Source organism: Tripterygium wilfordii, chromosome 9 (genome assembly GCF_013401445.1).
Source record: "Tripterygium wilfordii isolate XIE 37 chromosome 9, ASM1340144v1, whole genome shotgun sequence".
Classification (NCBI taxonomy): domain Eukaryota; kingdom Viridiplantae; phylum Streptophyta; class Magnoliopsida; order Celastrales; family Celastraceae; genus Tripterygium; species Tripterygium wilfordii.
Window position 1 is genome coordinate 4,747,521 of NC_052240.1, and position 24,041 is coordinate 4,771,561.

Sequence of the window (24,041 nt, forward strand, 5' to 3'; positions counted from 1 at the left end):
TTGGTTATTAACACGCAATTTAATTTATTGTTGCATAGCAAATACTTTTTCGTTGTAGCTAGCAGAGGACCGAAATGCATATGATCTTGCGAGTCGTTCATTGCACTTTTTTTTTTCTCTTTAATTTACGAGGTAATTACGTGTTTTTATAACCTTAATTTTCCCATTTTATAATGATGAGCGTGTTTATTTATTTATTCACTTTTTTTTTTTTTATAAATGACGAGTGCGTTGTGTATGCGCTTTTCAGACTCTTCATCGGACAGCAAAACCCGCTATAGCCCATTCCGGGATCAAAAAAAAAATTTATTTATTTTTTAGAAATTATAAATGTGTGGCATTAGGTCCCAACGATATATATTTTGTTTTAAACAAAAATTAAATTCATCATTAAATTCATTTGGTTGAATACTACATATTTAAGATTTTAAGAAAATAAAAAAATTTATCTCAAAATGGGGATTTGATGTTCTAATTCTTAGTTATAATTCTCTCCAAAACCATTTTATGTTAAATCATGTTTTAAAATGTGTTATTGAGTATCTTAGTGTTGATGATATTAGAATATAGTACATTTTGAAGAAAAACATTTTTAAATCCTAAATATTAAAACCTAAACTATAAATCCAATACAGCAATTCCTAAATTCTAAATATGTCATTTTCAAATGAAAAAACCATGAATTATTTCTAGGGAATTATAGCTAAAATTGTAGTTAAGAATTAGAGTCCATCCCAGGACTTAGAAGTTAGAACGCTACTATAGATGGGACCTGCTGTAAGCACACCTCCAGGGTCACAATGAAACGGCCCGCTGGCCCAACCTGCATTTGGGGGCTGGGCTTGGTCTTTTTAAGGCCCACGGGCTAGGCTTAATTATCCATTAATTAAAGTGCTATGAACGTGCCACGTATGGCTAAGATCAATCATTGCTCCGTCTTCATGACCAAACGCAGTCGTTTTTGTGTCGTACAATCACCAAGTTCTCTGTAACTGGAACCTGGAATTGTTCTTTCCTCTTCCATCCTAAACAAGCAAAGAAAACAGTGACAAAACTCATCCTCTCCACTTGCCACCGTTGAAGAGCGAGGAGTCTTCGATCTCTACCAGCCCCGAAATTTCCAACTTGATTTCTCTTTTTGTCATCTCACCATGATGGAAATCGATTCCCTTCCGAACGGCAACAACGCCGCCTCCAACAACTCGACGTCCTCGAAAACGACGCAATTAAACGAGTCAATAAAATTGGAGCATCAGTTATTGAGAGTCCCTTTCGAGCACTACAAGAAGACAGTACGAGCCAACCACCGCGCTGTAGAGAAAGAGGTCTCCTCTGTGATCTCCGGCGTAGCTGATGCCGCGGATGCGGACGTGTCCAAGGACGATGCCGTTCAGCACCTCACTTCTCTCGTGTCTAGGTTGCAGGGACTTAAAAGGAAGGTATTGACAGAGTTCTTTGCTTTCTCGACTTGAATTTACGATTATTGAATTTCTTTGAAAGCGGTATGGTTTCTTTTTCAGGAACTAAGTTTAATTTTCCTCTTATTTCCTCTCTCGAATGGATCGATTTTAAGTTTACGCTCTTTAGCGCTTGAACAATAAAGTTTGGCCGGGCATTATAGCTTTTAGGAATCAGCTCCAGAATTGGGGTAATTGAGGTTGCTGAGCGTGGAGATTGCAATTGATTCTAGTGAGTTCCGAACGTTTCTGTTGTTGTAGGGGTAGAAATTAGATACTATGCAATTTTGAGTAAGTTTTGATTTGGGAATGGAGTAATTTTCTTTTGATGTGAAATCCAGTCCAGCTATTATTGAGTATTTCTAATTTATCTAATGCATTAAATCCGTAATATGAGTGATTCATTTTTTGTAGTTGGTTTGGGTGAGGCCCTTGACCGTGAGGGTAATAGAGTGACAAAGTATGATAAAGATAAATTCTTGTAATACCTCCTGTTTGATTGGAATATGTGGGGAGAAACAATGAAGAGAAATGGAGGGAGACTGAGATGGTTTAAGTTTAACGCTTCAATTCCCAGGGGTTCCTCTTTTCAATGATCTCCACATGTAGAGATTATCAACTAAAATGAGAAAAGACATGTAAACAGGAGGAAAGTGTGAGCTCATGCCGCATAATAAGAGGGACACTTTATACTTAGATTCATATTTCTGACTTTCTCCCCTCTATGTTATAGAACATGAGAAGAAAAATTATTACGTCCTTTCTTTTTCTTCCTGTCTATTCTCTAGATTTCTTCTTATCCTTGCAAATCAGAGATTCCAAATTAGTGCAATGTTCGATGTAGAAAATTTTTAAAAAAGTCATCAGAATGTTCAACAAGACATTGTTGAATGACTAGGTAAGCAAATCCAACAACTGCATAATGCTAAATAATGTAAAATAATTATAAATACAAATCTGATAGATATGTGTAATTTAATCATCTAGATGGAAGAGGGAAGTCGTGCAGAAAACTTGCAAGCACAGAGGTGCCGCGCTCGACTAGATCATTTGGAATCAGCTGATGCAGAGAATCTCTCAAGGTGGAACAACACGCGTCTGAAGCGAATTCTTGTGGATTACATGCTGCGAATGTCGTATTATGACACAGCAGTGAAACTGGCAGAAAGCAGCAGTATACGGGTAAACTTGCTTTCTCATGTCCGTTTTTGTGCTGCTGTCTGCTAAAGATTTTTCTTTGGGCCGTTTTTGGTTTTTGTGTTTAGGTTTTCTTGCCAATGCTAAATCTAGTTCAGGATGACATCTTGTCTGTTAGTTGAAGAATTTATTTGATATTGATAAATGATAATATGATATAATTTAAGATGTGTTAATGTTTTTTCATGTCTCAAACATGTTAGATTTTTTATTTAGCTTTATGGTTTTTTAACAAAGATGCACATGAAAAAGAATGTGTCTTCTTGTCACCTAATTTGACTTGTGATGTTTTACAATCACATTTCTAAATAAGTTTGTCAATATGTTGCATCATGCTGCGGTTTCAACTGTCATTTTGTAAATAATTTAAGGTTGTTCAATAAAAAAAAGTTTGTTGGACTTTTTTTTGATATCTTGGTTGTTGGACTTGATAGATTTTGTTGTGGACTTGTAGTATAATGTCATTTCTATTCCTTCCTTTTATTCTTGAAATGAACTTAGCCTTTCACACCAGGATCTTGTTGACATAGATGTATTTGAAGAAGCAAAAAAGGTTATTGATGCTCTTCAAAATAAGGAGGTAGGACCTGCCCTAGCATGGTGTGCTGACAACAAATCTCGGTTGAAAAAGTCCAAGGTAATTAGTTGTTATTTAGTTGTACTTATAGCTTATAATTTGGAAACTTCGCAATTTTTTTGGTTTCTTTCACCAAAGATTGGAATTTCTTACTATTTTGTCATCCCTACTATTAGGAATTTGGTTTTCCTTGAACTACACGACCACATACACGTCAGTGACGTCATGGTTGGAAAATGGCTAAGCAATGCTCCTGCCATGTGGCCTGGTAGAGGGTAGACAAACAAAATTTTACTCTTGCTGTATGGAGAGGTGGTGTTTGTGGTTTGAGCCTATGACACCCAGGTTGCAATGGAGAAATATTGCCAATTTTTTTGTGGGGTGGGGGGATTATAGCGCTCTTTAGTACACACACTCATGTTTTAACTGCATTGTAAAGGAAATGGTGAGAATCTAAAGGATTTAGAATCAATAGAACAAAAGCGTATTATTTGAAATGTAATTTTCGTCAATATGGGATAGTAGAGAAAGAGCTATCTTGAAGTTTTAAGGTTTCATTCTGTAGGTTTGCCATGCGTCCCACAACGTGAGTTATCTAACATGTTTGGCTGTTAAGGGGATTTGTGGCATGTGCCCAAAAAATGAATGTAGCTGGAAAGAAAATGTTACTTTGAATATGTGACAACACATGGAAGGATTGGATATGAATCAAGACTATTAGATCTCTAGGATTGGGGTTGCCCCTGTGAAGATGGGATTATAGAAAAATGATTAAGATGGTTTGTGGTGTTCCTATTTTGGTGTGAAAAACTGAGAGAATTCAAGTAGAATAGAAGACAAAAAAGATGAAGGAGGCCTTAAAAGACATTTATGTAAGTGATAAAGTATATGAACACGATAGGATTAATGGATAGTGTAGCTTTAGATTGGAATAAATGGCGTAGGGGAATATGCTATATTTTAACTAATCTTTGTTTCGATCCCTTTCCATTTGGCTGCAAACAACGTCACTAGAGCTTGAGAGAATTCTTTCGTCTGAAATAGAGAGTTTAGTTAGAATGTTATTTTCCATTGGAGAAGCCTTTGAGACTTGGGAATTTCCATAGATTTTCTTTGAGCTCATTTATAAGAACAAACGTAAATTGATGTTGATGTTCCCATGCAATAGAAAGGGGTCTGTATCAGTTTTCATGCGTTGGAAAAGGGTCGTCTATAGAGTAAATTGCCATTATACATGTTTTAAAGACACGATAGGGGAACATAATATATTTCTTAGAAAGAAGTCTGAATACTTAAAGTTCCTACCAAGGAGGTTTTCATGGCTTGGAAACCGCTTTGGGGCAAAATTTCTCCATTGACATTCTATTAGAAAAAAGTTAAATAGCGGGTTCCACATTGCCAACTCGTATTTTGTAGGGTGGGGAAGTTGGGGGTGTTTAATCATCCACTTTTCATAAATTAGCTTCATCATTCTTGGCCTTTGTTTAGGTTGGTTTATTTTTCTTATATGATATTTAGATTAGGGAAATAGAAAACACAAAAATGAAATTTTAACGTTTGTCCAGAAACAATGAAAGAAACCTTCTCATGAGTTGAGACTGTATTAAGGGAAGGAGTGAAACAATGAAAGCGGCATTGTAAATTATTAATAGTTAGTTGTGTTCATACTTCATTTTTATGCCTTAGGTAGCTCTCTAGGGAAAACTTGGAAGTGGTTGTAAAGTTGTTTCATTGCGACAACCTACACTAAGGGAAGGATATGTACCCTTTTTGGACTTCGTGGTGCTAACAGAAGCCTTCTGCACTGGGTTTGATAAACCTTTAGGTGCCTCAATCCTTCACTTTCATTGCACTATTTTTAAAATTATTCCTTTAGTTGACAATACAGATGGATTCACGTCTTAGTTATCTTTTGTGCTAATTGCTCGCAATTTAGCTCATGACCAATTTACTTCAGTGAGATTCTTGGTTAGACTATCTATTGCTGTTGAAATGGAAGTGTTCGTCCCTTCGTTACTGTAAGTATCTATATTTCAGGCCAACTAAACTAGTGTCGATTGCTTCCCTTTATGTCAGAGCAAATTTGAATTCCAGTTAAGGCTTCAAGAGTTTATAGAGTTGGTGCGAGCTGAAAACAACTTGCGTGCCATTTCATATGCTCGAAAGTATCTCGCTCCTTGGGGTGCCACGCACATGAAGGAATTACAGCGGGTAATGGCAACACTGGCTTTCAAAAGTAACACTGAATGTACAATATACAAGGTAAACCATTGGACACCTTCATCATGGATTGTTCCAAATAGAAATATTTGCGATGGTTAGATGATTAGTTGACAACAATGTTATTATCATCTATTTCCTTTTTCGTGAATAGCAAATAAATGAGCTGCATATGCTTTGATGGGCTGTACTCACGGACTTGGGCATCGATGATGAAACTCAAATTTATCATCAATAAAATCTTCTTCTCTTCATTTCCATTTTATGCAGCTTCCATGTGTTGTATGATTAAACGATGAGGCCATTATGATTAGTACTGTGGTCTTTACAAAGATCAGATGATTCTTCAATTTGGATGAGGAACTATTCAACTGTCCAATTGATACTTTTGATTGTTTACATGGATGTTTTGGTTTGCTTTCCAGGTTCTATTTGAACAAAAGCAATGGGATTACCTGGTGGAACAATTTAAACAAGAATTTTGCAGGTTATACGGCATGACCCTTGAGCCATTGCTAAATATTTATCTGCAAGCAGGCTTGTCCGCTCTGAAAACTCCGTATCCAAATTTAGGCTCTCCTAATGGTTTACTCGTGATTGACTGTTCTTTTCATCTCTTTTGTTAAGCAAGGTGAATATTTGCTGCTGCATGGATATGATTTTTCAGACCAGTGTTAACGTCTTTGGTTTTGTGTAATAGCTTGCAAATCAGGACATTGTGTTGAGAACAGTTTTTCAAATGAGTCATCTCTGTAGATAGATATGTGCAAAACAGCTTCCTTAGATTGTTTTGCAGCCTTTGCTAGATTGTTTTGAACCCTTTGTCATGTTTTCAAGATTTTATGTGCACAAAGAAGAGCAAATTAAAACTAGACTTTCTGATCATATAGAATCTTTTAGTCGTGATATTTTCTTCAGCAATCACCTTTGATTCATCTAATGGCTCCTTTCTTGTGCTGGTGCTTGGTCATATCTTTATGTGAATGGATGGTATGTAAAAATTTGTGCATGAGTCTCATAATAAGAGTGATATAGTTTAATTTTAATTCTTGTCACAATTAGTTTGATTTTCATTTTCTTGACTTGAATCAAGAAGCCTTTGCTTTCATTTCTTGAGAGTTCATTTTACTTATTTGACTTTTAGTAGACATGCTTACTTGGCACTCTTGGCTTTCACTTCTTAGGTGTTCATTGCAATTGTTTGACTTCTGGTAATTGGCAATATATGTCATCATTCTGTTATCAATGGTGAGAAAAGCATTTGAAACCTGAAGCAAGTTTGCTTTAACTTATTTGAGGTTTTGTTTTAAAACCTCTTTGATGTAATGTTCATTTAAACTTTATTGGACAGTACCCAAGTGGACTTGTGAACTAATATTATGTGGTTCTCTCAGTGTAAGAACTTGAGAATGCTTGTGTATATTCTTGCATGAACCGTTGCTTATAGTTTTATACAAATTAGTTCCCGCCCTTTTTTGGCCTTGACCTGGCTTAGATATTGTTATGAAGATGATTGTACCAAGGAAGACCCTCTATCACAGGAGAGCTTTCGGAAGCTAGCGATGCCTTTACCGTACTCTAAGCAGCATCACTCAAAGCTCGTTTGTTACATAACAAAAGAGCTAATGGACACAGAAAACCCTCCTCAAGTTTTGCCCAATGGCTACGTCTACAGCTCTAAGGTTAACATTATTTCTATAATTGATAAGTTATTTTGTTTTGTTTTCGATGATAAATTTCCCAGTAGTCTTGCTTTTTCTCCATGTTGTGGCAGGCACTTGAAGATATGGCCAAGAAAAGTAATGGGAAAATCATTTGTCCAAGGACAGGTTTTGTCTGCAACTATTCAGATTTGGTTAAGGCATACATATCATAAATCCGCAACAACATTTTAGTAATCTCAAAGAAAGAACTTTGCTTTAGGGTTTGGGCTTATGGGTACGTCTACTGAAAAAAGTATGCTTACCGCATGTATATATATGATAAAAGCGGCTCTGTAATTTATTTATCAATTCCTTTGAATAAAGACTGAAACTAATTGCCATGTGTTTATGTTGGTGTGCTAAAATTTAAGTTGGATTTTATTCTGGTGATTGGATATTGCTTTGGGTTTGTGTCATTGATTTAATGAGTTTTCTCTCACTGTCGCCTAGGAATTGAATAAATTTTATGAATTTTTCGGAGAATATGTAATTTTGTAATTCATTTTGTTCTTTTAAATGGGTTTTTGCACTAAAGATGATCACAATCTTTCTGCATATTTCTTTATATCATTGTGTATTTTTCCTTAAATCTTTCTCCAAATTATTTTACAGTATTTTATTTTTCTTCTTTTACATTTGATTCCACTCAATAATCTGTACCAATGAGTAGAACTTTAATCGGACAATTGGTAGTAAGAGCACTTTAGACAAATTAATTGTAAAAAGGTCATGGACATTTTTAAAATTGTAAAAAAGTGCAATTTAAGGGTAATTTGGTCATCTGATTTAAGATATTTTTTAGTTTATACCTATAATACCCTCCTCTTTCTTCTTCTTCTTCTTCTCCCTCCAACTATCCAACTCTAGTGTGTCCTCTCTTTCTCTCATTCTTCTATACTAAAAGTTATCTCCTTCTTTCTCTCCTTCTTCTTCTCCTTCTTCTTCTTCTTCTGCTGGTTCTTGATCTGGTTCTTCGTTGTCTTCTTCTCCGTTTTTGGCCGAGTTTCTCCTCTCTTCATCTCCTTCTTCGTCGTTGCTCAATTTGGACTGCGTCGAGTTGCTCTGCTTCGTTTTTGACAGATCTGGACTATGCTTCGTTGTTCAATCTGGGTTGTGCTCTGTTTTTTTGCAGATCTGGACTCTGGTTCGTTTTTTGCAGAGATGTATCGCTATAGTATCACTATAGTATCACCAACACCAAAAAACCACTAAAATGATGAAACTAGTATGCATACTTCATCTTCCTAACTACTTTTCCTTTCTTGATTTTCTTTTCTTGGTTACCTCTCTTGTTCGTTTTGAAAAAACATTTACAAGTGCAGAGATGTATCACTATAGTATCACGAACACAAAAAATTCATTAAAATGATACAATTGAACCAATATGCATACTTCTTTTTCCTAATTACTTTTCCTTTCTTGGTTTGTACATCTCTTGCTCGTTTTGGAAAAACATTTACAGCTGCAGAGATGTATCACTATAGTATCACGAACATCAAAAATCCACTAAAATGACATAATTGAACCAGAAAGACATGTAATGCTATCAAATTTACATTCTAACATTTATATCATCATTTTATGAGCCAAAAATATAAATTGAACATTAAATTGGATCTTCTATTTAAAAGTATCACTATTGTATCACAATTCGTGGAGAGAGAAAATCAAAACTGAGGTTATTTTGGTAAAAGATGATCCCCAGTGTACTTTTTTAAAATGATGTTTTAGTGATTGCACTTTTTTACAATTAAGTATAATCTAGTGTACCGGCCTCCAAAAGTCCCAACTTTAATTTAATTTCTATTATTCCATGCTGATTGCATTTTATTTTTCTTTCTTTTTCATCTGGTTTCACTCAATAATATGTTCTGTTCCTATGAGTATAACTTTAATTTAGTTGTAGTGTTCCATGCAAGGAACACTAGATTTAGCCTAATTTTAGTTCCAATTCAATTTCGCTTATTTTGAAATGATTATTTTCGGTTTTGACCAATATCTCAATATCATAATTACAAATTCAGGAGACTTCAATAAATAAATTACAGCATGAGGAATTATATTTTCAGTTCATTTCATTTGGACTGCATGAGTTTTAAAACACATGATCTCCTTTTATGATATGCTACACAATCATTTAAATGGCATCACAAATATGTACATTTATACTTTTATACTAAGTCATATACACAGAGTTTTGACATTTTAAAAGCTATCATATGGTAATATGTCTTCTTAATTTGTCATGTTACACTGCTGAGCTTTAAATTAATTACAAACGCAAATTCATGATAGAAAAAGGTGTTACTTTCAATGGAAATGATGGTATTACCAAATTTTGGTCTTCCAAGAAGATTTTTAGGTAAAAGTGGTTGAAATCTCACGCTTTTAATCTGGTAACCCAGGTTCAACTTCCCCAACCTCCAACTTGCATTAAAAAAAAAATTTAAAAGAAATCTGAGTAAAAAAAAAAGTATAATAGTTTAAAGCATTTTCTAAAGAACCTAGTCATGTACAAAGCATTTTCACCCAGTGCACCTGGGTTCAATTCTCCATCACAAATGCAAACGTAAGAATGGAATGATGGAATTACTACTATCGAAATGAGCTTGAAGTTATGCTTGAGGTTTACCAGTGTACGAGACAGGGTTAATACTTACAGATCAACCTCCATTGAACTTGTTTGATAGGGTTGAAATTCGGGGTATTAATGCTCAACAACAGACACCCCATAGTGTTCATATACAAAAGAGTTACTTTAAAGGAAATACATCAAATACAACATAAATTTGTTTTGAGGACATTGCTTTCCTCTGGCAACAAATCCGCAGAATCTAAGGGAATGAAATCGTCATTGCGGACGCAAACCCAAGACTACCTCGTAGTCCTCTGCCCATTTTTGCTTATTCTGCTGTTGGAATTTCCATAGATTCCTTTGAACATGAATCCACTGCATATACAAGTTCTCTACATCGGGATGATTCCATAATTGCTAACATCGTTGTTTGGGCAGTCAGCAGTGATCAAGATTCCAATGTAATTTTTCAACCACCTATATGCGGACTTGAGGACTCGAAGCTCTCCTGTGAGGAGATCCCGAGCCATTTGACTTCTACGAACAAAATTTCCACCCCTGGAGGAGGAATCAGCAGGGCCCAAGAGCTGTACAAAACATGCAAAAAGCAAAAACTTCAAACCACTGAATATTATCTTCGATCATGCAGATCAATATTCCTATAATGCTATTCATGCATAAACAGATGTTTACTTCTTTACGATACAAATGCATCAGAAATTTTATTCAACGGGCCACTAATAGGTGAGAACCAGAAAAGCAGGAAAACATAGTACAAGATCCAAACAAAAAGAAGAAGAAACAGTTGATTCACCTCTAAGCTAATGGATCCTAATAAGCTGTCACAAAATCTGGAAGTCCAGAATTTTACAATTTACAGTACAGAAATTTGTTTATATATAGGCAAAAATGTACTCCAGTTTACGCAAAAATTTAGTATTAAGATGTTTTTCACATGTTGGTCTATAGAATCCTCCTGCTTCTGAGATTCTTCTCAATGCTTCCACCTTGATAACTCCGATTTATATTGACATCTTGATTCATATGTAACGCCCAAAAACTCAACAATCAGTAATTCAGCATAGCTTACCACCATACTACACATTAGAGAGTAAGGTGAAAGAACTAACAAAAATTCATTCTTATTCATCATCATCATCATCAAAAACTTTATCACTCTTATTATTGGAAAAATATAGTTTCACTCTCTCTTGTGTTCCAAGTTTGAATAGCTAATTCAGGACTTCGCAAATTGCAACCCACAACAGTAGAATAGATAGCTCAGATAACTGACTGAAGAATCAGACAAGTCATGCATGTGATTCTCCTTGCTAAGACTGCATCTACATTATAGACTGTCTACATTGCAGTCAGCGGAGAAAAGATAAAACTGTTCGCAATGGTATGTAATCTATCAATCCCATAAAAAATTTGAAATTTATTTACCTCTATAGATGATTCGTGTTCCTCAATAAAATGAGTAATTTGTGATAACAAGAGTTGGTGTGCTAGGATTTCTCTGCCTCTGGTTTCAAATGGACGTCGTGCCAGCCGGCCATCACATTGAGCAGCTTCTTTGGCCAAAGCATGTAGTTCTGTATATTCAATTTTGATCAAGAAACCATTTTCAGAAAGGCAGAACCTAAAATTAATGCAAAACGATGCTAAACCACATAGATATACCTTGTGTAGAGCTGCAACAGAGAACACGGGAAAATGCCCGAAGTGATTGTGGAAGGCCCTTCCCCTTTCCTAGAGCAGATTTAACCTCTCTGTAAGACAACGTATTTATGGAAAACAGATCAGACATAGCTGACGAAAATTTTAGACCAAAAGGCTAAAATACAGTAATGCAGAATTCAAAAGCCAAAAGATAGTGAGGAAATATATTAATTTAAAGAACTATGCAGATAGCAAATCATCAAATTAATAACAAGTTACAATAGTGGCCCAATGCCCAAAAAAGTAAATAAAGGGGATGTCATGGCCTCACGGGGGCTATGTTTCGAAACAAACAATTAAACAGGATTCATCACTTTTAAACCTATGCATGTTCCCAGTCTACTGAGCTTCTAACTAGAACAAAAAAAATTATGCGTTGAATGCTTTCTACATATTGATGATCAACCACTCAGAATTGCATGTTAGAAAGGCAAACACTACTTTTCAAACAAAAGTAATTAATTAGAAAGGTAGGGAAAAAATGCAGTCTGGCAGGCAATACCTATACATATATCTCCATCCCAAAGTTCTACTAATGATCAATGGAACTAAAATTGTACAACAAGCTAGTCAAAGTGAATAGCTTAGATAAACAGTACCAAAAGTCAACCATAGGGGGCAGCTTAGGCAAAAAGTTTTAACTAGATAACGAACTAATCCTCTACTCTTAAGATGTTTTTTTGTCTAGTTAGTTTTTTGGTTGGTAAGCAGAAGTTTGCTTGCTAGCAATACATGTCAATTCAATGTTGCTATTTAGTATTTACCACAATGGCATTCTACTTAATTATGTACTGCCACAATCCAAGGTTCTTTGAGTGATAACCAGCAAGGAAACCCAAAAAGACTGACAGCAAGATCAGGATTAAAATAATTGTCACAAGGAAATAACTTATTGACAAGCATTGGCTTCAGCTCCACTCACCCGAGAGCAAGTTTAATAAGTTAAGCAAAACTGTAAAAGCATCCTGAAGAAGCTATCCATTATCTCTGTAAAACTTTTCGTATTTTTTTGAATATATCACAGTAAACCTATTTAAATTACCCAGCTTCATGTAGGAAAGGCTTCATGAGTATTTCCTACACAGTAGATTTCTCAAAGATTTGAATGAGCACAAGCTTGTCTGAATCCCTAAAACAACTGTTATTAGGAGTCCAAGTCTTATGGTTAAAATTTTAGGGCCAGAGCTTGTTTGAAGTTTGAACTAGCTCAAACACTTTGTTAGTTAAGAGTATCCAAAGACATAAAGGTTTAAGATAGAAAGAACCAAGCATCAGAACCAACTTGATGGTGAAAGAATCCTCTAGTGAGTTGAAGCCATTTACAGGTTTACCAGCTGGCATACAATGTTTTTGCATAAGGTCCAACTTCATTTCACGTAGAGGATCATCAGGAGGTAAACTAATCTGGATCTGTACCTGAGGGTCATCAGCATCATATGTAAGAAAATATGAGTGAAAACTAACATATATGAACAATTAGACATATATGTTCAAAACTGAAACCAAATTGTGCCCCATCTTAAGCAATGCATTGTGTAAGCAAAAAGAAAGTTATACAAACAATTGCATAAGCAGTAAGTACAAAAAAATTGAAATGGAAGAGCGATGACAACAGTTTCAGTAAGCCAAATGAAAATGAACTGGCTCTATTGATAAACAAGTGAAACATTTATAGGCCGAGCAACCCTGTCCAAAGCATATGATCAAGACAAAGTACCTTGAAATCAAATACCGACCTGGTCATGAATGTTGTGTGGGAGCGTAAATCCAAAGTCCAGAAGCAGTGTCGAATTTGGAAATTTTCCATATCTTATCAGTACCTGGAGAATTTTTGAATTGAACATTAAAACTAAGAAAAATCAACTCAATAACTATCACTATTGAACCCTGAAAGTCCTGGAGGAAATAGCTATAAATACATTCCAATAAAGCATAGTAACAATGCAAAAAAAAAAAACAGTATTATAAATATGTTCATTATTATTATGATACAACTGCTACTGTATGCTTCGCTTCATACTCAGGGTAACTTAAATTTCAAACTTCTAGCCAGAGATGATTGCAAACAGCATGAAATATCTTCCAAAAAAGAAAAGAAGCACATTACCTCTTCACCTGGGGCATAATCGCGATCAGCAATAACCTGGATAGATATATCCAGTAAATAAAAATTTTAATCTAATATGAAACTTTGGTGGAGACGAGAAGAACAAAGGTAAATAAGAACCAAGTGTCAACATCCAAACTTACTCTCTTGCTATGGTTTACAAAAATATGTCATTCATGTCGACCAAATTAATGTACAAGTAATAAAATATTAAATTTATGAGGATATATTGAATAAGAGTTCTGATTAAGCCCTAGACAATATAACCAAGATCAAACAATGATACAAAACGGAAAAATAAATGATAAACAAAAAGAGGATACCTCCGACAGTTGTTTATGTTCATCACTCAGCACAACTGATTCTGAAAGTCCATCATGATTCAAAAAATCTGCAAATGGGATCTATATAACAATTTATATCACAGAACTACTATGTACAGAGGAAGCATGTAATAACTGATAAATTCCCCGACATGAATGTCATATTATGAGGATGATACCAGAGATAAACCCTTTATGCTTCCCCATGCCCGAGATCCAACTGTTACAGTCATGCAAAAAGGGTGAGAATATAACTTTTAGAATCAGGGAAGTGAATGACAGAATAATTGAATACAATAATTGAATCTAGTTTTCAAAAAAAAGATAAAGTACATAAAGATAAAAGGTAAACAACTCTCATGCACAAGACTCTCACCGGACATGCAACATGTATGCAGACCTTACCACACATAATATGTGGAGAGGTTGTTTACACAATTGAACATGTGACCTCTAGGTAGTACCCTTGCAAATCTACCACTAAGCCACATGTTCGCTGTGGAGTAAAGTACATACACTGAGAAAATCAAGTTTTTGATTTCTACCACACATAAAAAAGCATCAAATAACCAATTGGTAAATGGACTGTAGTTCAGATTGGATATAAGATAATGAGTGACCATTTACAAGTTGCCTTCAAGCCCTGAGAAGGGCCTTGTGTTAGATATAAGGCAGGGTACCATGAAAAGAACATCTATTAATTAACAAAGAACCAAGATAAAACAAGACAATGTGCATTAAACAATACATCAGATATCAACTAACAACGACTTTTACAGATATCACTCTCATAACTCTAATACAACCGGCTCCAATTTAAGAAGAGTCAAATTTCGCAAACTACTGCAACATATTTGACACATTACTAAAATTACAACTGGATTAATCTATGCAACAATAGTTTCAATAAACACATAACCACGAGGAAACAAACATTAAGCTGTCCACATCAATCTGAAATGATGCATTCAAATGAAACCTACACGAAAATAAGTATATCCCATTATACCTACTAATCAAAAATGAAAATTTGCAACTTCTCATTCGATAGAATAATAGAGTGCAGCAAAGATAATTTGAACCATATAACACCACAAGTAATTTTTAATTCAGTAGTAAACTGTATGCACAAGTACAATCATCTATGACTACAACAAAACCAACTCCGTAAAACACCTTATGAGGATTTAACTCGCCCTTGCTAACCAAGTACCATGTAATAGCTAATAAACCACAAAATCCCCATAGTCATCCGCACCATGACATGTGGGAGGAAGAAGGCATTACTAGCCATAAAACTTGTGAAAACATGTAAAATATAAAAGAGAAAATATACATGAATTTTGTTACAAATAAGAATTGATTATAGTTCAGATGAGTGTGCTGATTCAAAGAAGTGTCTCACCTATAGCATATGCATGCATGAAACGCTCGAAGTTGATACTCGCAAAAATATCAGGGAAGCGTTCAAGAGCCTGAAACCATAGCATCTTATCATGCTCAAAATCTCTCGAGCTCAGCAAGTCAAATATGTGTAAAACAGTAAAAGCAAAAAGACAAGCATTGAATATGAGATACGAAAGACATATCTAACTGTATTAACTGTATATGGCTCTATACATGGATATTGAATCAGCTTGATGCTGTCATGTAATTTTTGGAAAACCATTGACTTCCTTTTCTGGTGAGCTTTGTGATTAGGTCGGTTCTGTCAATTATATTTTTGTAATTGAGCAAATTCATTTTTTGCACAGAATATCACTTATCAGCAGAATTTGACTTTTTGTTCTGGTTCTCCTTCTGCCTTGTGTCCATCATCCAACCAAAAGAATGTCTTTGGAAAGTAAATGGACAAGTTCTCCAAAAGTTGATGCATGTCCAATGCAATGTTTCAATTCTTTTATGACCATAAATTCAATGCATAAAATCAACTCGTTACGAGTGTCAGAGAATGTGGAACTTGCATGAGCTTTTATATTCATCAAAAACCATATAGATTTACATTATCTCACAAGAGTGTTGATCGCAGTTGCTCCAAATGGCATGCACAGACCCATGTGGAACTGAGACTGAGAATCAGCGTATATGAACACATGCAATGAACAACATTTCTGCTAAATATTAAGATTACAATAAGGAGGCTGAGTGCATTAGAGAACAAAAATACATCAGCTTTCTGGCTGCTCTCTACAGACACACATGACCTACGTCATGGAACAAAAACTTGGAGTTAAAAGGAAAAGGATAAATAACTATTTCTTCAAATTTCAGATAACTTCGAGGGGCCATTGGCAATGGATATCGAAACTAAGAGCTAAAATATATTTAATTTTCTGGGATTTCCAATTTTCTCCAGTCCAAATTCAATTTTTCCTGTTTAAACTTTCCAAATTCGAAATATTCACACTTCACAGATCTTGGGCTGCATTGTTTTTCCAATTTTCTCTACTCTCAATTAAATTTTCACAAAAAAAGTCTCACTTACAACCCATGGGATAAGGAAAAGACCAGAGACCCTTGAGAAGTGATATTTAGTAGTCCATCAAGGTATGGTACAAAAAGTTTGAAATTAGCTAGACATCATAAACAGCAAAATCAGAAATTGGATTGGTAGCAGCGTGTGTTTTTGTGAGTGAAATCCATGTGTTGTAAAAGTGTCTTCAAGTCACATCATGTCAGTGGGCCCCAACATCTCCTCCTATTATGAATTTGGAGAATTATAGCCGTGTCTTTGGCATGAGTAGTTTAGGCAAGTTGACAGAATGGGAGTCATATTGCGCATGATTTTCTTCTTATTGTCAAATAAAAATTATTAAGTAAGGAAGTACAAGTGTACAACTCTGCTATGGATATGTCATAGAACTCCAATTGGTCCACCATTGTCAAGTTCCTAATCAGGTGAGGAGTGCAAGTTACTTTTAAAAAAACAATAGGAGGTTTTGAAACATGAACACTGAGAGAGGTTCTTGGTTTGTGCTTCAGTCACTAAGAGAGATTTTTTCTTTCATTAGTCCCATTTATTTTCGTAGTGCTTTCATAGAAAAAAAATTTCTCTGCCGCTGAAAATTCTTGATTGTGCGACATTAAGGTTTGGGTGTACTGTGATTTACGTTTAAGTAGCTTTGATTATTTTCCACTGCTTATACTCCTTTCTCAATAATTAATTTGTGCTGCATACGAACGACGACGTAGACAGTTCATATGAAGCAATGAACCACCTTAAATCTTCAAGTTCTTTGTGTTGGTGATTATTATTCTACAATGTTCTACTTTTTCAATTATCAAAGTAATTCTAGTTTGTCACAACATATGTATCCAAAAACAAAATGCAATCCAGCACATACATATGCTCAAAAACTTGAAATTTCAAAAAGAAAAAATACACTTACCAGCTTTGATTCCAAAAACTTCTTTTTAATTTGACATTTTTGGCTGATTGTTTCCTGATATACAGAGCTTTGACGGATCATATTCAACTCATTTTCGCTCCAGAATATCTGTACAGATTCAAGCCAGGAGTATGTTAGTAGCTGCAAGCTCCAGTACTCCAAAATATGCTTACAACTAGCAATATCAGAAAGATGCATGAGTAATAATACAAAAATCAATTACTCCAAGTGCTAAGAAGAGGTTCTTCGGTGAAAAGGGGAGTACAGGTTAATAGGAAATATACAAGTACTAGTTTTTCTTTTACTTCAAAATATCTTCTGTTTTTCAATTTCCTGTCATCCAGCAGATGATCAACAGGATCGCTAACTCAAGAAATGGAGTTGCAAGTCAACTAGCATCACCTACTTCACCATAGAAAAAATTATGCACTGTCATAGAAACCAAAATTGATAGAAGTATCTGCCACATAGACTTTTGTAATAATCAAAAGTATGCATTGTAAGGCATGAGTTTAGAAAAATCTTAGGGCAATGATGCAATTGTATTATCAAGTACATGGACCCATAAGGATATAGCAACTTCCAATCAAATGATCAACAACGTCAGGTAAAAAAATGGTGATGTATTCAAACTGTCCATCATTCTTCTAGGCCTGACTATCACAAGCAAGCACAGAAAACTGCTATGCCTTCACAGATACATACTCATAGGCTGTAGGAGTGTGGATCAACGCTCAAGCATATAAGCAATTGCAAGCATAATTTGTAAATTCCAATATAGAGGAGGTTCTAATGATGAAACCCTACCCAATTTTCCAAATCTTTGTGGCCCATAAGCTCTACATTTTTTGATACAACCTCCTAAAACTTACTAGACTAAGAATTTGAACATATATTTTCATGAACTGCTATTAAAATGTTACATTCTTCTTCCATATCGATGCACAACCTGCGAAAAACATCTGCATCCATACAAGTGTCATAAAATATATGAAATATCTCATTATTTGGGAGCGATCAACAAAAATTTAATTGAAATTGTATATGATGGGCAGTGAAGGGAAATTTCAAAATAATACAAGACATTACTGTGCTATGAAGCTCCCCAGGCTGAGGAAGACAGCAGATGTAAGGGGACCATTCAGAATCCTGACAAAAAAGTTATGACTTACTAAATCAGTCAGCTTCCTTCCTTGAATTTTATCTCATATGCTAAATAAGCAAGGCAAAAGCAAAAATTCCCCAAAATCCCTATGATATATACATCAAAACCTAGGAAGACAACTTTTTTATTGCAGAGAAAATGAATTTCCGCAAAGCTAAAGTAAAAAAACAGAAATAACCAAATGTTACCTGACCCATTTTCTGCTCGTGTAATATGAGAACAGCGAGCTTTGCAAGATTCCCAACTTCATTACCTAACAAATTTCTAACTTCTGGAGGGAGATTTTCAGGTGATATTTGCTGAAATTAAAGCAACAAAGATAAAGACACCTGAGTACAATTTGGTGCCCTAAATGTCATGAGATGCACCAAATTGTAAGAAATAAATAGTGACCCATTGTAAAAGATAAAGACACCAAATTGCTGAAATTAAAGCAACAGAAGTTCAAAAGTTAAAGAAAAAATGATAATAATAAATATCAAGAGTATTATACCACATTGAAAGGAACTTTCAATATGCACTCTCCAGTTTGGATGGACCTAGAAGCAATCAGAGACCTGTTACCAGAAAACAAACGTTATAAAACAAAGATTCTCAATACACCAACAAATATGCATACATAAAACTGATTGTATCATATTTTCTAACAATCAAGCAGATTGATGAGACATTTTTTGATAAAGAAAAAAATGGAAACCTGCCATAAGCGGATTTCCCAATTGAAAGAGAAGATGAAATCTCAACCCCAGCTTTTCGCTCTAACCAAGGCAAAAATTCATTACAGTCATCCTCCAGAGGTTGCAAAGCCTAAGAAATTATAAGCCAATCAAAACAAAGACAGAAGAAGCAAATACATATACACATATATGATATATCAACGTCAAGTGTCATCTATAGAACAATTAATTCTTCAGCATAGCTGCGTATATACATTTTCACAAACTACTGGAAGCTTGGTTTGAGATGAAGATGAGAATTTGAGTTTGGCGTGGAGACGACGGGAGAGAGTGGAGATAGGGAGTTGAGACCACCGCGGTATAGGGATTCGAGGAGCTAGCAGCATTTGCAGAACCAACAAGCCGTCGTTTTCGTGCTTTATCCACGCGAATATCTGTTAATCCCAGCTGTGGCAGTTCAACACAAAGCAGCGGGCAGCAGGGAAGGGGATAACCATGACTGGGGTGCTGGGCGCAAACTACGAGGGTCTGTTTGGCAGTCTGGCTCGTAGTGTGCCGTCCAAAGATAGGATGGTTTTATCCGGGGGCAGGTTTTAAACTATTCCTCATGTCCACTATCCAACTAGTTTTGGAAATCCGGAAACAAACTAGAGTAATTTGATATATATTAATTTAATAATTCTGATATGTGTTTCTGCAGCATAATGCAATTAAGGGGCATACTCCTTATCAAAAAAAAAAAAACAGAGAGCATACTTCCAATGGCTAATAGTTAGAATCCCACATCAAATAGATGTGTGGATATAATACCCTTAATAAGGATAAGGACAAGCTCATTCATTGGGTTAGCCTTAGAAATAAACCTATGAGGATCATTCAATCACTCATCGGGCTTAGTCCTGAAAACAAACCCGTGAGGATAATTCGATATATTTATGGAAATTGGAACCTCAAAATGGACAATATAAGTAGTATGTATGGGATGTGAATTTCTGACACTAATTGTGAGCCTAACATGAACGGAAGTTGGTTCTTCATAATGGGAATTGTCATTTGTGTTATTTACAGTTGAATGAAGTATTATTTTACAATTCCATTTGTGTTTCTGATCATGTGAGCAAGTCAATGACGGATCGAGTTTAACACAAGAGGGGGGGTGAATTGTGTCCCCAAATTCCAATTGGAATCCCTTTTTCAATTTAAACAAATTAATGGCAATTAACAAGTAGCATACAAATTTGGACTCTAATGATTTTCCTAATCAATATTCAATCCAATGCAAGATGTGATACAATATAGTGAATAACCAAATATCAAATAATCAAGAATTGCACAAAACAGATTTTCAAGCAACACACTGCACACAGATTTTCCAACTCAGATTTTACCTATCAAATGATGTCAAAATGCAACGAAATTTTATATGCAATGTCACAACACCTTAATAAACACTATATCAAAATTTCAGATCAAAATTCAAAGTTTAAGGCAGTCTGCTAATCTCGGACAGATTAGGGTTTTGAAAATCCTGCAGTTTGAAACAAGTAGTAAATATAAACAAGTAAACAAAGAAATCAACACAGCGATTTATAGTAGTTCGGAGACCCTTCTCCTACGTCTACTACCTAGATTCACCAACCTAGGATTTTCCCAACTCCACTAAGGTGTGGTTTTAAGAGACCCACAAAACTCCTTACACCAAGGGTTTCTAAGAACTCCCTCAAACTTCAATGTTTACAATTTCCCCTAACAAAGGGAATTTCTCAACGGGATTTTCAGCCAAGGTTCTCACAGGTTACCTCAAAGGTATTTGGTATGGAACTCTCAAGATTACAGCAACACTCTCAAAGATAGGATTTTAAGAACAAGAGAGGTTTAGATTGTAAGTAAACAAAGCCTAAAGGATATAGGAACTTCCCTTTTGCAAAAGCAAGAGTAGTGAGAAGTCCTTGATTGTAGAGGCTTGTATTGGAGAAGATTGTTGTAGCAAATAGCAAGAAGGCTTGATGATTGATGAACTTGATAGCAAGAGGTTTCTCTCAAGGATAATTTTTTCAATTTGCTTCTCCAAGTTGTATGAAAGGGAAGATCCTCTTTTAAAGGCAATTCTCTCCTATGCTTGTAGCCATTGGATCAAACTTCAAGAGTTGATCTCTACCATCCATTGCAGCTCCTAATCTTGGTCATTGATGATTTGAGCAAACAAATCTCCACCATAGAGCATATAGACGTTGCACATGCTCCCTTTTTTAAGTCAAAAATTGCAAGCAAGAAAGTTGTCTTATGCACAACCATTTGATCAATGTATGTCTTCAAATCTTGATCATTCAAACTCTCTTTAATTCTCAGCCATGGATGTAGATTGTACTATGCCATCTTGTCCCTTCATTTTGAATCAAAGACTTCAAAAGTGATCCCTTAGTCAAGGATCTTGTTTGATTGCACCAACATAACTTTCTTGATAGCACATGTCTTGAGTGAAAATGTCAAGGATCTTGTTTGATTGCACCAACCTAACTTTCTTGGTAGCACATGTCTTGAGTGAAAATGTCAAACAAGAATATATCACTAATGATAGAGAGGACAAGGTTTGTCCCACATGTTTGAAAAGAGTTGTATCTCCATGAAGACCACAACCAATAGCCTCAATGTTTGATTCATTCAACTTGATTAAGTGCGTTAGTGGAAAGTTGGCAAATATAGGATTTTTCATAGTTTCCTAGAGCTCCAAGCTCATTCTTAGAAACTGGACTTCGACCACTCTTGAACATACTGAATTCTGAGCCATATGAGACCACAATGATGATTAACCTACAAGGAAATAGGAGGTAGAACTCCCCAATTGCATGTAAGCTCAAAGAGCTTCATATAGAGCGCATAGGTTAATTACATTAGAAAAACAACCCAGAAAATTCATATTACTTCATGATAAATCATTTTATATGTATTAGAATGTCCATGTAAAATTTCATAACAATTGGAAATCGTTTGGTCACTCAACCAAGCAATTAGATCACTAATAGTAAAACCGATAAATTCTAAGTGTAAATTCAAAGTCATTTTGCAAACTCAGTGTAAATGACCTTTTCTCTTGAACTTTACTAAATCAAATATGTTCATAGTGATGAAACTAAGATGCACACGAAATTTCATTTAAATCGGAGTTCATTTGGTTCACCACGTTCACAAAAAACACATATGCACAAAATTAGGTAAAACCTAGTTTTGGCGGAATTTAAGCATATGACCAAATATATATGTGATGCACTTAATTTCTCATGATTATAGTCCTAGAACATATATTAAGCCTTCATGTGCATGTGATTTAAGTTTCAAGTCATTTCGACCTAAGTTGGTTAAGATATGATAATTGGAAAATTAATGCTCTAACTTAGTTCATGTATGTTTGTTTTCAAAACTTAATTTCCAGCACTATCTCAAAAATATATAGTCATTTAAATTCAATTCATATAAATCAAATATTGCTTTAATGTTTCATTATCATTTATAAATGATTTAATATCGTCAAAATTAGACATATAGGACCATAGGTCCAACAGTCAAGTGTGGAACACCTTTTTTTTTTAAAAGTTTTATCATGTTGGTTCGCACTAAATGCACGTTTGGATGTCCACACGAAATGTCAATGAAAATTGATAATATCAAAATAACTTTCATTCATATCTTGACGCGTGACATTTTAAAACGAGAATCTCATCAAGTCAGGAAAGCATCCTCGGGTATCGACCAAGATAGAATCGAGTACACTAGCCGAGGAGATGACATCCGAAGAGACAACATGAGGCAAGGTATTCGAGGAGAGAGCATCTTGGCTGGGCTGCAATATCCCCTCTGTGTAATACCGAGTATGGAGTTTTTGCCTCAAAGTTGAATTTCTGGCCAAACCAGATAGGCCTTCCTCAAACACCTACTCCAATGCAAAGGAGTTTCGATTAGACCTAGAGGCCTTCCTCGAGCACCCACTCAAGTGGAATCATGTTTGACGTGATTTTAGGTTAGTTTAAATAGAAATTAAACCGAATTTTCTTAGTGTTTTGTATTGAAAACGTTGTGGGGCGTCATCTAGAGTGGGGAGAGGGGTTTGAGAGTGTGAGAATCCAGAGAAAATGAATTTTGGATTAGTTATTGAGTTAAATAGCTCATTTTTTTTATGTAAATCTTCTTTTTATTAATGAAAATTTTCATTGTTCTTCACTCAAGGACGTAGACAATGTGCGTCAAGTGTCATGTTTTTTTTTTTTTTTTGTTTCCGCATATTTTCTATATTCGAATTTTATCATCAAATTCACAACATTGAGCATAGTTCCTCGATAACCCATGGTGACCAATACACCATAAGGAAACCAAGAGTTCAAGGGGAGACCGACTACACTTAGGAAAGACTGAAAGGAATCAAGATAGGATTCATCTTCTTGAAAATCCGACTAAGATAAGGGAGATGATATCTACTCCAGCTACAATTATGACTCATATAAAAGAGAGGACCCCTGTTACAATTAAACGATCTCTAACTTTGTATTTATGCACTTTATTAGCTACTAGAGAAATATTTGAGCACCAGACACTTCCGTTTGATAGCTTATTGACTTGAGCGTCAGAAAGGTTCCCCGAGCACATTCTCGAGACCCCCCTTAGTTTACATGTTCTCCTGTGCATGCCATGCTCACCAATACCGAGAATAACATCAAACATCAGTCTTATCACTTGACATCAAGACCGAAGACAATTTTGAACATCATCGAAAATGAATCATAATAGAATGATAAGATGGTTGGTATGTTAGTGGGGCCTTGTGTAACACACTTCGAATATGGCATCTTTTGTGTTTATAACTTTATATATATGCTTTGCTTATGAGATTGGGAATTCCAAAAGCGACAGGTACCCTATAGGCCTGTAAAGTCAAAT

The 24,041-nt window shown here is 35.2% G+C and overlaps 2 protein-coding genes across 3 annotated transcripts; one reads left to right on the forward strand and one right to left on the reverse strand.

Moving 5' to 3' along the window:
- The first annotated feature begins 968 nt into the window (after positions 1-968).
- Positions 969-7,564, forward strand: LOC120006529 (protein MAEA homolog). Its single transcript, XM_038856590.1, has 7 exons — positions 969-1,439; positions 2,445-2,639; positions 3,169-3,291; positions 5,308-5,493; positions 5,877-6,010; positions 6,947-7,133; positions 7,226-7,564. The coding sequence occupies exons 1-7, from the start codon at positions 1,152-1,154 to the stop codon at positions 7,325-7,327; spliced, it is 1,215 nt and encodes a 404-aa protein (XP_038712518.1). The 5' UTR covers positions 969-1,151; the 3' UTR covers positions 7,328-7,564.
- Positions 7,565-9,750: 2,186 nt separating this feature from the next.
- Positions 9,751-19,653, reverse strand: LOC120005876 (fructose-bisphosphate aldolase-lysine N-methyltransferase, chloroplastic). 2 transcript variants are annotated; one of them, XM_038855744.1, is made up of 15 exons: positions 19,367-19,653; positions 19,133-19,242; positions 18,929-18,992; positions 18,624-18,734; positions 18,360-18,419; positions 17,271-17,378; positions 15,287-15,356; positions 14,061-14,101; positions 13,882-13,962; positions 13,559-13,594; positions 13,188-13,271; positions 12,734-12,867; positions 11,413-11,501; positions 11,176-11,324; positions 9,751-10,316 (listed from the first exon to the last, which is right to left on the reverse strand). In XM_038855744.1, the coding sequence occupies exons 1-15, from the start codon at positions 19,496-19,498 to the stop codon at positions 10,122-10,124; spliced, it is 1,464 nt and encodes a 487-aa protein (XP_038711672.1). In that variant the 5' UTR covers positions 19,499-19,653; the 3' UTR covers positions 9,751-10,121. The 2 variants fall into 2 exon arrangements, with proteins under 2 accessions (XP_038711672.1, XP_038711673.1); XM_038855745.1 differs by lacking the exons at positions 19,133-19,242; positions 19,367-19,653 and having other exon boundaries at positions 18,624-18,688; positions 18,929-18,998.
- Between the last annotated feature and the right edge of the window lie 4,388 nt (positions 19,654-24,041).